The sequence below is a fragment of the Scyliorhinus torazame genome, chromosome 11 (genome assembly GCF_047496885.1).
Source record: "Scyliorhinus torazame isolate Kashiwa2021f chromosome 11, sScyTor2.1, whole genome shotgun sequence".
NCBI classification, from domain to species: domain Eukaryota; kingdom Metazoa; phylum Chordata; class Chondrichthyes; order Carcharhiniformes; family Scyliorhinidae; genus Scyliorhinus; species Scyliorhinus torazame.
This window is the reverse complement of record NC_092717.1, coordinates 102406796-102424088: the sequence shown is the minus strand read 5'-3', so window position 1 is coordinate 102424088 and position 17293 is coordinate 102406796. Positions and strand designations below refer to the sequence as shown.

Here is a 17293-nt window from a genome sequence, read left to right as displayed (position 1 = left end):
AAGCATTGCACAGATTAAATGGTAATTTTAGGGGGTAGTGAGCAATGTAAATGCACTAGAATCGGTTAATATGGAAGTTTGTGTTAAGATTTCAAACCGGTGAAGTGAAGCATAGCAATAGAAGGCTTACAATTGAGACCTTTGTATTTGAGCAGCTGAATATAAGCTTATCCTGGCAGAAGATGGGATTCCTGGAAAGGAGTGTTGAAAAGTTTTTAGAGATGGTTGAAATAAGTGGAGGCAAGTGTGTTGCAGCCAATTGTGTTTTTGGCTGAACAATATAGCCTGACCAGGACTAAACTATTGACGGGAGGTGGAATATTGGAAGTTTAAGGGTGGCACAGTGGTTAGCACTGCTGCCTCATGGCTCCAAGGACCTGGGTTCGATCCTGGCCCCAGGTCACTGTCCGTGTGGAGTTTGCACATACTCCCCATGTCTGAGTAGGTCTCACTCCCACAACCCAGAAAGAGGTGCAGGGTAGGTTAATTGGCCAAGCTAAATTGCCCCTTAATTGGGGGGGGGGGGGGAAAGAATTGGGTACTCTAAATTTTTAAAAATAAAAATTGGAAGTCAAACTCCATCCTTCCTCTTTTTTTTTTTTTAAAAGTTTTGAGAATTTTTACTTATTCTTGACCCTGTCATCCAATGCCTTCTACAAGGAAATGCAGGTATGTACAAATGAAGAGTGGGTGTGACTATGATTCTCCTCACTTATTTTAGTCTCTGTTCTACAGCTGAGATCTATGATTCGTTCTCTTCTATCTGCCTTCTGTTGGCTAGAAAGCTGGAGGGGGGGGGGGGGAGGGGAGAGAGGAGATGGGGATGTGAGGCTGCCAATCACCTTGGGCAGTTCTTGTATATTGAGAAAGCAAACTCGGGCATAAGAATTACGATTTTTCACTTCAGATTGTGTAATCTTGCTGAATTGGTCTATATACTCAAACTATATTGGAAATAAAACTCTTTATCACTATTTAGCAAGCTACTTGATGTACTTGAGACATAGCTACCCCTTAATAGAAGATGCTATTTAATGCCTGTAGATGTAATGGGGGAAAGATAAATACTGCAACAGAATCTGTCATTTTTTGCTGATATAATGCCAGGGATTGTTATATTTTTATTTTACGGGATTTCTGATTTGTCTAATCATTGCTTCCTCTGCCTGCACCCACCCATCCCTTGTTCTTGCAGGGAAACTGGAATATTGGCTCTTTTTCTTAGCTCAGCCACTTAATCCAATTCTTGGCAACAGTACAAAAATTGTGGAAATACCCAAGCTTTTAAGCTAACTATCAAGAAGAACTATCAACAGTTACTAACAACATTGAGTCCAATTTAATGTAGTGTTTTATAATCAGTTGATGCTAAAAATGTACTTGCATCCATTCAGTACATTTTTTTTTTATCAGGAGTCTCTCAAACTAACCTCCCCATATCTAATGAGGAATGTTTAAATCTCCTGCAATGTACACTACCACAATGCTTCCCTCTGGTCCTTCTTGCCTAAAATTATGTTTAGCTACATTACAAATTTCTGGCTTAAACCCTATTTTTGGCTCAAAATAGTCACCTGTGTGTACAAGGTGACACCCTTGTCAGTCATCAGTCACAATGTGCTGTACTCGTGAAAGTAGCCTCAATTTTTCTCCCCACATGCATATTTTGCTCCTCTTTAACTGTGGATAAGGGATTAAGCAGGTAAAATTGAACTGCAACCATTTTGTCCGAAGCAGATGCCATTTGAAAATGGCAACCATCCACACCCATACAGGTGCTTCACTTTTGAACTTGTGTATAAGCTAACCGTTGCTTTCGCAAGAATGAGGCTCAACGGTCAGACTTGTATGCTAACCTGGATGGTAGCTTGTGTATTCACTTTCCCCTCTGTTCGAGTAGTATAATTGAAACTGGTATTGCATCATTTTGGATTCTCAAGTTGGAGCAAATGAACATTGGTGCATCTATGTGGCCTTCATTTTGTTTTTCAATATTACCAACCAATATTAAGCAAAGTTATTGTCTTTCAGCATATGGTTGGCTATAACATGCCTAATATTCAGGATTATGTGCATGTTCTATAAAGTTCAGTTCCAATCATTGGGGATGTGAATTAATTAATAACTGTTATGACCGATGTATTGCTCACTAAGGCATAGATTAAATTAATCTACCAAATGGACAAATTACTATGTAAACAGCCAAAATACATACATTTTAGGTGGAAATAATGCTCTAGTCTTGTATATTATGGCACTAACATTATGTAGGTTTTCAGAACCCAATATCCACTTGCCCATCTAATCAAGCTACTCCATATGTTCACTTGCTTCGATCTCTTGTTGGTTTAAAAGATACATTGTGCAAGATTGTGTCACCTTTTTTTAAGTGTAGTTTTTGGGGTGTCATTATCACATGGGAGAGGGTCATTTGGCTTCCTTATCCCAGCTCTGCAGAGCAATCCTTTCACTTTCATTCTATCACCCTGGCCTTGCAAGTTTATTTTCTCAATGATTGTTCCTCTGTTTCCATCATCCTCATGGGCAACAGGTCCTACCACATGTAATCTCCCTTGCATTGCTTGCTTAACCTTTTAAATTGAGTCCCCTACTTGTACGATCAACTAATGGGTACAGATTTTGTTTGTCTACCTTTTATCCAAACCTGTCTTATCTTGCACACCTATCTGATGTCTCTTCAACCTCTCTTTGCTCCAAGGCAAACCAGCCTAGCTAATCCTCTAGCTAAATTCCTTCATCCCTGGAACAACTCTGGTAAATCTCTGGACCCACTATGCAACATCTCTAGTTTGTTGAGATCTATGCAGTTTTCTAAAGTGTGCATGTCCCTTTGTTTGGACACTACCTTATTTGTTTATGAATCCCATATGCTTTGATAACTATTCTCTCCATATATCTATCTACCTTCAGAGGTCCATCTGCCTCAATCCTCAAGTTCTTTTGTCCTTGCACACTGTGCCAGTAAGTCTGTGCATTACACCTCCCTGTTAAAATGCATAATCTCCTACTTCAGTTACATTTCTACCTCTGATCTCGACCAACAATGTATTATTCAAATTTTTCATTTTATACCTAATACAGAACCGAATAAAGCACACGTACCCCATGCCCTCTCTGCACTGATAACTAACTGTGACCAGCCCCTTGAAATACACAATAAACAAAATACACAAACGGCTGCCATCTCTGGCTTAAAACCTCTCGTTGCTCCCCTCTGTGTACTTTACTTTCTCAAGGTACAGGAACTCTAGTCTCCCAGCCATACCGAGGCACTGGCTGGAGAAGCTGACCTCCAACCCAGTAGACTCTGGGCAGTGAGATGAAGACTAGAACATCAGCCCCTGAGCCTGTCTGCAGTTCCAGTGAGACTGATGCCCCAAATATGGTCACAAGGACAGGGCTCCAGCTCAATTTTCAGAATCGCTGGCATTGTGCTAAAGGCGACCCAAAAGCCAACAAGCTTGCGATGAGACCAGAGCATGTGCGCATGACCTGCACAGCACCCCTGCAACGAAACCCTCCACTACTGCAAAGAAACCCTATAAATTACTGAGTTGGATTAAACCAAGTCTTGTGCACCAGGACATGGCATTCACCCTCCGAAGGGCCTCTCTCCACACCTCTTCATCCAAAATGGTCCCTAACTTGGCTCCTTAGCACAATGTTTAGCACTGTTGCTTCACAGCACCAGAGTCCCAGGTTTGATTCCTGGCTTGGGTCACTCTGTGCAGAGTCTGCACGTTCTCACTGTCTGCATGGGTTTCCTCGGTGCTCCGGTTGTATCCCCGAAGACCCAAAAGACTTGCTGCTGGGGAAATTGGACATTCTGAATTCTCCCTCTGTACCCAAAGAGGTGCCGGAATGTGACAACTAGGGGATTTTCACAGTAATGTGCAGACACCAGCCTGCCACCCGAGTTTCTGATCTGAATAGCCTCTATGGAAGCCACCTTGTCCCAGGAAGTAAAGACCTTATTACCCCACTGTGCATAAACCACCATCGATCCGCACCCTCCCCTATCCCCTTCATCAACGGCAACAGTACAATCTCTACCCCCGAAGGAGCCAAATACTTTGGTTTAGTCTGGTCTGGTCTAGTTTTGGATTCAAGTCTGATATTATTGCGACCAACAATTTCCTCATGAACATTACTTTGTCCCAATTTGGGGCATACACATTCACCAACGCCACTAACTAACCTTCCAGTGCCCCAGTGACTAACCTACCCACTTCCCTGATCTGTTAACACGTGCTGCCAGAAACCAGATCCTTTCTTTGTTGACTTTAATAAGATAAAGACAAAGAAAAATTCCTTTGTCACTGTCTGCAATCTACCCTTCCCCTAAACTAGAAACTTGCCAGCAAACTGTTCTCCTTGCCATCTTCTTTCTCTCCCCCCCCCCCCCCCCCCCCCCCCCCCACAACCATTCAAACCTTCTAGGCTCATCAAAAGGTTCCACAGCCACGCCCCACCTCACTCCTGTTCTAATGGCGAGTTAGCCCCCCCCCCCACCAGGGTCCACACCCAATGAATAAAGAAATGATCTTCTACACTTTGCAACCTTCCATCTTGGGCCATATAATATTCTCATTACTTCCTTGCCCCAACAATGCATGCACCAATAGAGAACAATAAATCCCAGTTAACCAAACATAAACAAAAATATTAAAATTGTCCCACTCAGTCCAACAAAAGGCACTGTCTCCTGTGCCAGCTTGAAAAGAGATCCTTTGAATTGTGCATGACTGCATCTCATTGGGTACACCACACTGTTGTACAATGCTGGTGTTCCCTTATTAAAGGCCACGCATCTCGTTGCAAGCTCTACCCCAACATCCCTGATAAATCCGAATGCTGCTACCTTCCCACCGGCATCCTGATTTTCTTTGGCCCACTTCAAGAACTGCTCCCTTGTCCTGTAACTGGAAACTCACTAACTGCTCCATGGTAGCTGTCTCTCTCACCGGGTTTCCCAGCACCTGGGCCACTCAATCTGTGGGATTCCATCTCACTATCCAAAGATTCCAGTGCCTCCTTCGCCTGGTCCTTGTGTGTTTTTCCTTTTGGGTCCTCTGCTGCCACCAACCGTCACTTCTGATTCCAGCTCAACAATCCGGTTGCCCTAGTTCCCCTTCCCTATTTTTCCTGAGCACTTTGCTTATAAATGGTAAGGATGCGTGTCTGTTATTGCCTTTACACCTTCAAATATGGTTGTTTGCACTTGTAGCTCACTAACCATATTCATCATACTGTACTATGTATGTGCATCTATTCTTTGTAGCCCTTCTTGGTCTGCTTCTCCTAACTGAAATGATATTCCTTCCTTCTCTGGTGATATCCAACACACATTGCTTTTATACACATTTCTCCTTTCTGCTTTGAATATGCTGCTGATTTAGTTTTAAACCGTCCTCTACCCACGCTAGTAAATTTCCAACTGGGGGCATTGGTCCCAGGCATTGATGTGCATAGTGCTTCCTTACTAATCATTTTTTCTCTGGGCACCAGTCAGCAGACAAGTCTGGATTTGGGCAGTGAGTTTCATGACTGCAGTGTTGGTGAGATTTCAGCCTATATTCAACAGCACTTAGTGCCAAAAATGGGCACCCACAAGATTCTTGACATATACTGGCTCCCTTGCTGCCTGACTTGCCAACTTGTGCTTTAGCTGCTTGGCGCTAACCAGGGCGCTGCTTCTCAATACTTACTTGCCACTCACTCAGTCAACACACCAGCATGGCTCACGAGTGCTCCTTGCTTTGAGGATGCCCTCCTCGAGGCTTCACGACTGAGACTGGTTACCCTGTTCTCTTCCCCCACCCCTGATGAGGGGGCTAGAGTACTAGCAGCAGGGTCAGCCATGCCACTTGTGTAGCACCAGCTATCATTGCAGGCAGCATGACTAGGAGGACCATTAATGTCAGAGGAAGACTTAACTACCTCCAATGAGCTACGCGTTACCTGCTCTCCTGGCATCTGTCATCAGTGCTGCCTGCCCCCTCTCCAATCCACTGACTACTCTTCCCCCTTCCATATCTGATCTTCAAGCTCCTTAAAACCCCCTGGTACCCACCAGCACAACCCCATATCCAGGTGTGGTGACCACACATGCCACTGCTATAAATTCCCCCTGGCCCATCAAGCGTGAAGCTCACAATGCCCTCTTTGTCCCTGCAGGAGAAGATGTCCCATAATTAATGGGAATGGGCCAAGATGGCGAGAGGAATCCAAGACACGAGTACCCCCCCAAATGAGAAACCGGCCCTGGCAATTGTGGGGTTGCCCGAAAGAGAGCAGTCACTAACGACAAGGTCTGCACCAGAGAGGAAGGATCCACTGCTCCTTCGACCAGAACCTGTCTCCAGTGCATTGCTAATGTAAGGCAAAATTATCCTTCCCTCTCTCTGACCATATGTCCACTCTCTCCCAGGATCACCATCTTATGAGGTTGCGCCATCTGGAGTTGTAACCCCTCCCCCTCTGCCACCCAAGACCACACCTCAAAAGGATACAGCGAGGTGTCACAGCTATCATCTGCACCTTCCACCAGCGCAGAGACTCCTTGGTGGGTGACATTAGTGCACAGGTTCTGGGGCACAATCTGGTGAGCACCACACAGTTGCTGATGCACATCAGTTGGAGGTAGGAACATCCAAGAGAGACAGCTGTCAGATCTGCTGGATCTCGGGACTCAGCTGGGTCCCAGCCAGATACCGAGCCTTTGAACACGTTCTCCCAGAGCTGATGCAGATGATGAGACAGAACAGTGAGATTCGGGAGGGGAAGCACTGGAGGCCAAGTCGGGGCCTGCCACCAAGGAAACAACTAAGGTCTCCCGTTCTTCCGAGTCGCTTCTCGATGAGGGCAGAACAGGCTGGCACAGTGACGCCAGTAAGTCGGCAGGGGACACCAGACCAAGGCCACAGGGTGAGGAAAACCACAGGCTGCCTCTGCCTCTGATGTGCATCATGGGGCCACACTTCAATCATGGAGGATTAAGAAGCAGGAGGAGCACAGTGGGCACTGGTAAAGTCACTATGTAGCTAGGAGGAATGGAAATCTGTCACATAAAATGTTCACTTGGATATGTCCCCTCTCCTACATGTGAAGCCTCTGTCATGTTGATCTTCGCAGCAGGCTTGCCCTCCGGATCAAAAGCCCCCAGGCAGACCCTGTTCGGAGGATGGGTGTGAGCATTGTCAGCAGAAAGACCGACTTTGGCAGAAACTGAGGAGCACCAGAGCATTCCTCACGGCGAGTTATCATCTCGCTCCTGCAAGCTCCCAGGATGCAGGGCACACGTGCATAATTGAGGCAGTGGGCACACGCTATCTGAACATTTAGGGAGTGGAACCCCTTACTGTTAAAATAGTGCACTCTTGTGGTACTTGCAGGGTGATGTGCCATCTATCACCCCCTGGAACTGGTCCATCCCTGTGATGGCAGCAAATCCTGCAGCCCAGGCATCTTGATGGGCCTGGTCCAGGTCAAATTTGATATGGCCTGATGCTGAGCATCTGTCACCTTCTGGATGCACCTATGGGCTGATGATTGGGATATGCCTTGCAGGTCCCCACTTGAGCCCTGGAATACATGTGGGCTGCAATGTCTTTTATGGTCATGGGGAGCATATGTCCTCCTCCATGGGCTGCCATATCTGCAAGGACTTGGCAGATATGAGTGTTCTGCGGTATATGGTGTCCATAGCTTATGGAATGACCAACATCCCCCTGTATACTGGAGCTGTCACTGGCCTCTTCTTCTGGCTGCCTCAGCCTGATGGGCAGCGAGGACTTCAGGGTGTGAGGTGGCCCTCTGCCCATGGGGTGCCACCTCCAACCTGTGTTGGTACTGCCTTGGCTGCCACAAGCCGAGCGAGGACAGGCTCTGCTGGATCCACACCAGCAAACTGTTTTATTTGAGAAGGAGACCAACAAACAGTTAAGGCTTCCAACCCGGGACCCACAAATTCCCCCATCCTTACCATGACTTCCCACCTTATCGCCGTTCCATCCAGTAAGCCTGTATGGATCTCCGCAATATTTAAATGTGGTTTGAAGGCCTCCCAGGCACAAAGACCCTCGTCCTTCAGCAAACCCCCTCTCCCCTCCCCAATGCTCTTGAACTGCATGCCAAAGCCATTGCGTCAGGTTCACATTTTTGAAACTGAGTACTAAACAACACCCATGTAATGCCCTGCTGGGGCGTCAGTTAAAATCCCGGGAGGCTGCTGCATTCAATTTTAATCTCATTAATGACATTGACCCTAATTTGCATGCTTTTCAATGTTCTTGCCATTTTTGGGCAAGATCCAGAACTCTATTGGGAGTGGGCTAGATGAATCGCAAAATCTGTGTTTTGCACTCGCTCGCTATTCACCTGGTGCACCCCTGATCCGCATAATGCCGTTACTCAATCACAGCCTCTATCTTAAGGAGGGGTGGCTGAACCCCATTGTCTCCTTCCCATGCAGATGGTATTGAAACTTGGTTTAACAGAAATATTTCTTTTTGTTTGGTAAACTTATTTTACTTTTTGGACATAACTCGTGAATGATTTGCTTTGTCAGATAAATTGCACTAAGATTTGAGCAGCTATTTTCTTTTGTCTGGAATAACTGTCATTTGAATCACCCGTTCTTGCGTTTACTGTGCCATTCTAAGCTTTAAAGGGACTCTTCGGGTTGAACTTTTTTTTTTGCTGGGAATCTTTGCAGTTCGTGATTCTGTGTACTTAAACAAAATTATTTTGGGTTTCCTTAATTAGACTGCAAAGGCATTTCTTCCCAAGATGTTGGAAATGAACCATGGACATATTGTGACAGTGGCAAGTTCCCTAGGGTTGTTCAGCACTGCTGGTGTTGAGGTTAGTACCTTTTTTAAACTATTGTTCTGGAGAAATGTTCCTTTTAATTTTTTTTAAAATTTTCCTATTTGAGAAATGGGCAATGCCTTGTTAAGTATTTTAATTCTAAGGAATCGTTGCCTAAACCCATATGTTTTGGGCTCAAATCAAATGTATCATGCCTTGATGTCTCAGAATATAACTTTGTTTCAGCATAAAACTACATTTTATAGTCCAGTATACGGTTTATTACTAGAATTGTACAAGTAGCTAATCTTGGCATTTAACAACTTAAAATATTGTTGCTCCGCATTATGCAACGTGCGTATACCTGTTTTTAACCTCTGGATGGCTTTGAGGACCAAAAGATCTGTGTGATGGCAGCAGTGAAAGGGAAAAGATAATTTGAAGCATTTTGTACTGACTCTCCCTCCTGGGTCTTTTGTACAACTATATGCAACTCTGTTACCAGCTTTGAAATTTGTATTCGCCCCACCCTAAAGGTTGAACATTCCTGAGTTGCATAGTGTTCAACACCGAAACTGTACACCTTGATTCAAGTATATTTCTTTCCTTCCCCACCCTGTGTTTCCTGCTGAATTTTTTTGAAACTGGTTTGGCAAGCAATATTTCTCTAATTTATAATTACTGAACTGATAACACTGTCCACTGTACTTAATGCCCCAATCATCTCTTGCATTGTCATTTTTGATCCCCTTTCTCCCCCCCCCCCCCCCCCCCCCCCTCCCTAGCATTGGGGCCCCATTTGCTTTTGCAGCTGGTCAGCTGTTCCCTGGTTTATATTTGCTGTACTCCAGTCCATTAATGTTGTGCCACCATGCTCCAATTAAGACCAATTTGCTCAGCCAAGCAGAAGAAAAGCTGACAATGACCATAAGTGAGGACAGCAAGCTCTTTTGCATGCATACTGTCTTGTGCTCATTTCATTCGTGTTCTCTCTCTCTCTCTCTCACGCATTCTCATGGAACACTTCAGACCTTTGTGGTTAATAGGAGCTATTAAATTCTTTGCCCTCCGATTCCTCATGAACTAAATATTGGAGCAGCTATTAAGTTCTTTGCCCCCAGATTCCCCTTGAAGTAAAGCCAATTATGTCATCTGATGCCTTGAAACTCATTATGATTGAAACTTTTGGATGATTGATTTCAAATCAATGAAGGAGTAGCCCTACTCCAATATATAACGTGTGTTTTGCTGCCATTTCAACAGTGTTTTAGTATGTAATAACACTGCTCTTGAAAATGAATTCCAGTACTTGACAGACGAGGCCAAGGAATTCAAGAAACTGGCCAAATAAGATACAGGAAGATTTCAAGAGAATCCTTATTCTTTCCCTTTTTTATGAAGCACATTTTTGTATCTTAGTTTAATTTATTATTCAGTTCAATGTTGTTGTTGTTTTTCCATACTACCCACTAGAAAAGCTGTTTTGGATAGAATTGTTTTGCTATCTTTGCTTTATGGAATTTTTATTTTTTTTGTTCAACATTACACTGGAGCATTGCATGAATGTGTTCCAACCTAAATCTTGTAAGATCATATGAGTAGACCATTCGGTCCTTCAAATGTGATCTTGGCTGAACTGAGTCTAGTGTCCACTTTCCTGCCTGCCCATGTGTAAATCCTTCTCTTCCTTGCATATCAAAAGTCTCTCTGAATTCCACCTTGAATATGTTCATTGACATGGCCTCCATTGCTCTCTAGAGAATTCCACAGGCAAACAACCCTTGTATAGGAAATTCCTCCTTATCGCTGTCTTAAATGCGAGATGCCTTGAACTATCTAAATTCTACAGAATCATTGCATTCGTCAAAATTATATGTTTTGGAATGATTACATCTTGGCATATCTACAAGATTTCTCATCAATTAGGTTGTACATTCAGCAAATAGCTGATCTTGATACTTTAGCTGCCTAATTTTGTTGCTCAGCATTGTGCCCCCAATTTATCCATCTCACTGGCATACAGGACACATCAGGGAGGCTATGGAAATAAATAGCATCATGCAAAACTGTGCCCCCTAATTATAGATTTCCCCCAATTAAGGGGAAACATTGTCTTAGGATCGACCCTGTCAAGCCATACCTTTCAATAAGATCACTTGGTTATTTTTCTGAACTCCCGCTGTGTATCGACCCACCTTGCTCAACCCTTTTTATAACACCATTTCTTCATCCCAGAAATCAACCCCAGTGACCTTTGAAATGCATCCAATGTGAGTATATCCCTCAAGTAAGGAGATGAAAACTGCACTTGGTACTCTAGGTGTGGTCTCAGCAGTGCCCTGTACAGTAGCAAGCCTTATTTTTATACCCATCTTCCTTGTAATAAAGGTTAACATTCTATTTACTTTAATTACCATAATTACTTGTTCTTGCATGTTAACTTTGATTTATGTGCAAGGACACCCAGGTTCCTCTCTGCTGCAATATTCTGAAGTCTCCCTCCATTTCCATAATCTGCTTTTCTATTCCTGCCGAAGTGCGTAACCTCACATTTTTCCAGATATAATGTTCCATCTGCCAAATTTTCTGCCCCCTCCCCTCACTTCACCTACCTACGTACTCTGCATCCTCACAATTTGCTTTCTTATCTATCTTTTGTCAGCAGCAAATTCAGCTATAATATCACTTTGTCCAAGTCTTTAGATCGTAAATAATATTTGAGGAAGACAAATTTACAGTTGAACCATGCAAAACATTGTTCTAAGAGTACTGTCATTCCTACAATAATTAGGAACTATTTTTGCAATAAACCAGGAATTTTTAGCATGCCATGTGTGAACTGGTTTACTTTGGGGGGGGACAGACCATACTATATACTAGACTCCAGGAATACTGTACCTACTTGAAACAGTGAATGGGTTAAGTCAGCTGTTTTGCAAACGTGCTCAACCACCACATCCAATGGTCCAATTCTAAACTTCTCCATTGCACACTGGCATACATCAGGGAGGCTATGGAGATGTACTAACATTACACTAAATCCCAAGACTGTGGCCACCTTGGTAGTGATACTTGATGTTATGGGCCAGGGTTTAGAAAACTCTGAAGTAGAGTTCACCTGACCTATTGATTTTTGGTTACTATGAGCACAAGGGCCTGCCTTTCAGGTGTTATTCAACAGAGGCCTTAAGCACTTTTAATCAAAAACAAAGTTCATTCTACAAATTTGGTTAACATTTTGATAAACACACAGTAAACATTTTTATCAACTACGAACAAATACCCCACACAGCTACAGTACTCTATGTATAACCCTTAATAAATTCCCCCTTTAGCTGTTCCAATTTAATAACTAGATCCCATAAACCAGAAAACCCTTTTTTCAAAGGGGTGGCCCAGAACATAACACTCGAGACCTGGTATGGACGCTCCTGTTTCCTTTCCAAAATAGCAGGTTTGAATTTCTTCCAGAAGACTGTTGTCTTCAAGTTATCAAGCAGTCTGGAAACTGTTTTTAAAATGCAGATGGAGAAAAAAAACCTTCTTTCAACCTGTGCAGAACCAGTTCAAACTCCAAAGCGAAGTAAAACCCACTCTGAGCCACAGCCCAGCTCCACCCACATAATGACATCACTGAAGCCATGTGATAAGAGAAAAACACTTCTTAAAGGGACGCTCCCATGACTCTTCCCCCCCCCCCCAAGAAAAAAAATAAACCAACTTCAAAGATGGTTTCATTTTTTACCTCTACTTTTTCCATTAAGAACCATTGACAATAAATATACAATTTTTAAACAAAAACAAAACATGCAAACATTGATAATACAGCCCTTTATTGTTGTTCCACCATTAAACCTGCTTCTCCATCACATTTGTGACAAAGCATTGGCTGTCACATCTTGTCCTGTCACATGTATAATTCTTAAATGAAATGGCCGTACCAATAAACTCCCATCAAAGCAGTCTGGCATTTTTATTCTTGAATCACTCCAAAAATGTCAATGATGAGTATATGTAATTGTTTCAGACGAATTGCTGGTAACAAAAAATGTTGCAAAGCCAGCACCAAGCTCGAGGTCTTTTCAATTGTTGTATACTTCCTCTAGTGATCATTCAATATCTTGGAAAAATATCCAATAGGCCACTCTATTCCTTTGTCGTCGTCTTGCAAGAGCACAGCACCTATGCCTACATAATTCGCATTGGTAGCCACTTTGAATGATTTTGTGTAATTTGGGGTGGCCATCACAGAAGCAGTGGTTATAACCACCTTCAGGCCGTCAAATGCCTGTTGACACTCTGCCGTCCACTGAAATGTGCTACGCTTCTTCAAGTCTCAGTGGAGCAACCACTCTGCTAAAAGTTAGCACAAACTTTCAGTAAAATCCACTCATGCCAAGAAATCACATTATTTCCCTTTGTCGAGGGTGTTGGAAACTCCCCAATAACTTTTTGTTTTCGCATCCTGTGGGACCATTCATCCCTGTCCAATTGTATGGCCAAGGAACGTGACTTGTGGCTAGGTTTACCACCATAACCTGCCTCCTGAAGTCAATCTAATAAATCCATGTCTGACTAAAATCACCAGATCGTCTATGTATACCACACAATTGAGTAATCCTGAAACAACTTTGTTTGTTAACTGTTGAAATGTGGCTGGGGTGTTTTTCAAATGGCATAACTTTGAATTGGTATATACCATTTGGAGTCACAAAAGCTGAAATCTCCTTTGCCCTTTTGGATAAAGGTACCTGCCAGTAACCTTGAGTAAATCCAGTTTGGAGATAAAAGCTGATTGTCCCACCCTCTGTGTAGTCCTCCCTTCTCAGTGTAGTCCTCCAAGTGTGGGATAGGATAAGAGTCCACTCTTGTAACTGCAATAACTTTTCTATAGTCCACACACAATCATTGGGTACCATCTGGTTTCAGTACCATCACTATGGGTGAGCTCCATTGGTTGCAACCCACTCCAATTTTGCCATTTGTAAGCATAGGTTCAAAAGGAAATTGAAAGTAAGGCAATTTTAAAGGGTTCTGTCTATATGGATGTTGTTTGAACAGCATTTCCCACATCTACATCATGTATAGCCATTTTAGTACTTCCCAACTTATCTCCACAAACTTGTCCATGTGATATTAATAACACTTTCAGGTTGGTTTGTTTTTCCTCTGGATGGTAATTCCATAATTTATCCCAATTTTTAAGAACATCATCGTTATCCAATTTAATTTGAGGAATGTCTAATTCCGTCATCTGGATTCTGTTCTTCACTGAGTTAGAATCACTACAACCTCCTCCTTTTGCTTTCTTTCCCTTTCAAAATATATTTTCAGCATATTCACATTGCTGATTTTTCCTTCTATTTGGCATTCTTGCTACATAATTCGCCTCTCTCAATTTCCTTTCAATCTGAGTGCCACAAAACCTTGCTTTTAAAGGTTCACCTACCACTGGTAACAATACTAAAACTTTATCTCTACTGGCAAAACTACAAACTTTTGCTTTCTTGTCCACTAACGTTTCATCACATGTGCAACTTTTAAATGTTGCCTAGGCAATTCACCTGCTTTATTTAATCGTTCCATAAAATTTGACACGTAACCCATGTTGTAATTTGAAACTACTCACTCACCAATTTCTCCTTAATCAATTTAAGTGGTCCTCTTGCCTCATGATCAAAAATTAGTTCAAAAGGACTGAATTTGGTTGACTCATTAGGTGCATCCCTAATTGCAAACAGTAGGAATGGAATTTATCCCAATCCCCTGGATAATCTTGGCAATAAGCCCTCAACATTGTCTTTAATGTAATGTCTGATGCCACCGTTCTAATGCTCCTTTGTCAAATGAACCGTAAAGGCCTTGTGTGAAAAGTCACATCTGAAAATATTTAAACAGATTGGAGCCAGGCAGTTGAAATTTTTCTGATCACTAGTTTGAAGCTGGCAAACCTTTCCACAAACAAGGTACTAATCTATTTTTTTTTTTTCTCCCCCTCTCCTCCATGACCCAAACCTACTGACAAAAGTAGATTGCTGGCCCTTGCAGCACAGACCTGGAACTAAGTTTTTAAAATGCACTGAGTGCTTCCAGACTCTTGGTGGACAACACCATTGGTTCAAAGAAAATCTTGTCGGAGAAAACTGCAACAATATAATTACTGACGCACCAAGGCAGAAACCCATAAGAAATCCCTGGGGTCACTTAACCAACCCAGTACTTTCTCAATATTAGCTGCCCAATAATAAATTGGGTAAAGCTAAATCTGACTGTCTACCAAGGTTTTTTGTATCCCTTTTGCCCATTTTGCAGGGGGTTGTGTCCAAACCCAGTTGGTTGATCTGGAGAACATTTGTTTGACTTATGTCGAAGCTTCATGGAAACAGCCCACTGTTAAGAAAACCGGGCTGGTACTGTGGTGATGGTGCAGGAACTGGAAAAGATTGGGAAGCAGATGGACAGGCAGTTTGAGTGGCAAGGTAAAGAGACAAAGAAATCTTTTAAAGCCAGCATCGAAGAGGCATTGGGCCCAATTCGAGAGCAGCTTGGTAAGACATCAAAGGAGCAAGACATTTGAGGGCCTTGAGGAGGTCTTGTCGCAGCACATGGGGTGGTTTGCCTCTTTGGAAGTGGAATCACTGCTTGTGGCGAGAGTAACAAGGGCCTGAGGGCAAAAGTGGAAGATCTGGAGAACCAGTCAAGGCGATTGAACTTTAGGATGGTGGGACTGCTATACGGGGTGGAGGGCTCTGGCCAACACTACTTCTGGGAGAGGTTCTCTGCTGGTGGGAGGGGATGAGGTGTTTCTCCCTCCGGAGTTTTGATGGGGCCCATCGGACACTTGAGCAGAAGCCATTGCCGAATGAGGCTCAGAGCAGTGATTTATCTGCTTTCATAGTTTCCATAGGAAAAAGCAGGTCCTGAAATGGGCAAAGGACCACAACATTGACTGGGACAGGCACACAGTGCGAATCTACCTGGACATAGATACAGAGCTGTCGAAGACTCATCTGGCCAAGGTGATGTGTTTAATGTTTTTTTTTCTGGGATGTTGAGTAAAGGGGAGTTTGATAGGGTACCAGTAGAAGACTAGTATAGTTAGGATACCAGGATTTGGCCACTTGGTTGGGTAGGGCAGGCTAGGATGAATTGGGCTGTTGTTTTTGTTGACTTTTTGGATGGGGACTCTGGGTGGGGGCTACCTTGGTAGCAAGCGGGAGTAGCCAGTGAGCTGGAGTGGACAGGGGCTGTGACACGTTGGGCCAGATTTGGTGAGATGCAATGGGTCTTGTTTGTTTTGAGGGATGCGGATAGCCAAGACGGCAAGTAGTCTGCATGCCTTGGCGGCGGAGGGGGCAGCCAACAGGAGACTTTCTTTTTTTAAAAAAATAATTTTTATTAAAGGTTTTCATAAAATATCAATAACAAAATAAAGGAACCCAACAGGGTTAAGTACAAAACAGTCCAGAAAAGCAACCCCCCATCCCCCCCCCCTGTACATAAATAATAAATTAACTAACACCCCGAGTTGCTGCTGCCATTGACCAATGTCTACCGCTCTGCCTGGAAGTATAAGGACGGTTGCCACCGCCTAAAGAACCCTTGTACCAACCCTCGAGGCGAATTTCACCCCCTCCAACTTAATAAACCCTGCCATATCATTAATCCACGATTCCACACTTGGGGGGCCTCACATCCTTCCACTGAAGACTAATCCTTCGCTGGGCTACCAGGGACGCAAAGGCCAGAATTCCAGCCTCTTTCCCCATCTGCACTCCTGGCTCCTCTGCCACCCCAAATATTGCGAGCCCACAGCCCGGTTTGACCCTGGATTCTACCACCCTCAACACCGTCCTTGCTACATCCTTTCAAAATTCCTCCAGCGCTGGGCATGCCCAGAACATATGGGTGTGATTTGCCTAATAAAAATGTCCTCACCCCCATAAAACCGGCTCATCCTTGTCCCGGTCATGTGTGCCCTGTGCAGCACCTTAAACTGTATGAGGAAGAGTTCACCCTCTCCAGGGCATCTGCCCATGTCCCTTCCTCAATTTCCTCTCCCAACTCCTCCTCCCACTTACCTTTTTGCCTCCACCACCAAGACCTCATCCTCCTCCTCCTCCTGCATCACCTGGTAAGTTTCCGAGAACTTCCCCAATCCCACGCACGCCCCCTGAGAGCACCCTGTCCTGTACTGTGTGTGGCCATAGCCACAGGAATTCGCCACCTGCTGTCTGGCAAACGTCCTTGCCTGTAAGTACCTGAAGGTGTTCCCCGGGGGAGCCCGTACTTCTCCTCCAGCTCACCCAGGCTCACAAATTTCCTGTCCACAGACAGGTCTCCCAACTTTCGTATCCCTGCCCTGTGCCACCCCGCAAACCCTCCACCTGTTCTTCCTGGGGCGAACCGGTGGTTCCCCTGTAATGGGGTCCCTGCCGAGGCCCCCACTTTCCCCCCCCCC

General features: G+C 44.0%; 1 protein-coding gene across 1 annotated transcript in view; it reads left to right on the top strand.

Moving 5' to 3' along the window:
- LOC140385421 (retinol dehydrogenase 10-like) overlaps positions 1 to 17293 on the top strand; it is a 100482-nt gene that overhangs the window by 47443 nt on the left and 35746 nt on the right. Inside the window, exon 2 of the mRNA XM_072467554.1 lies at positions 8788 to 8886. Within this exon, the coding sequence (XP_072323655.1) occupies positions 8788 to 8886 (99 nt within the window). The remainder of the gene's footprint in view (positions 1 to 8787; positions 8887 to 17293) is intronic.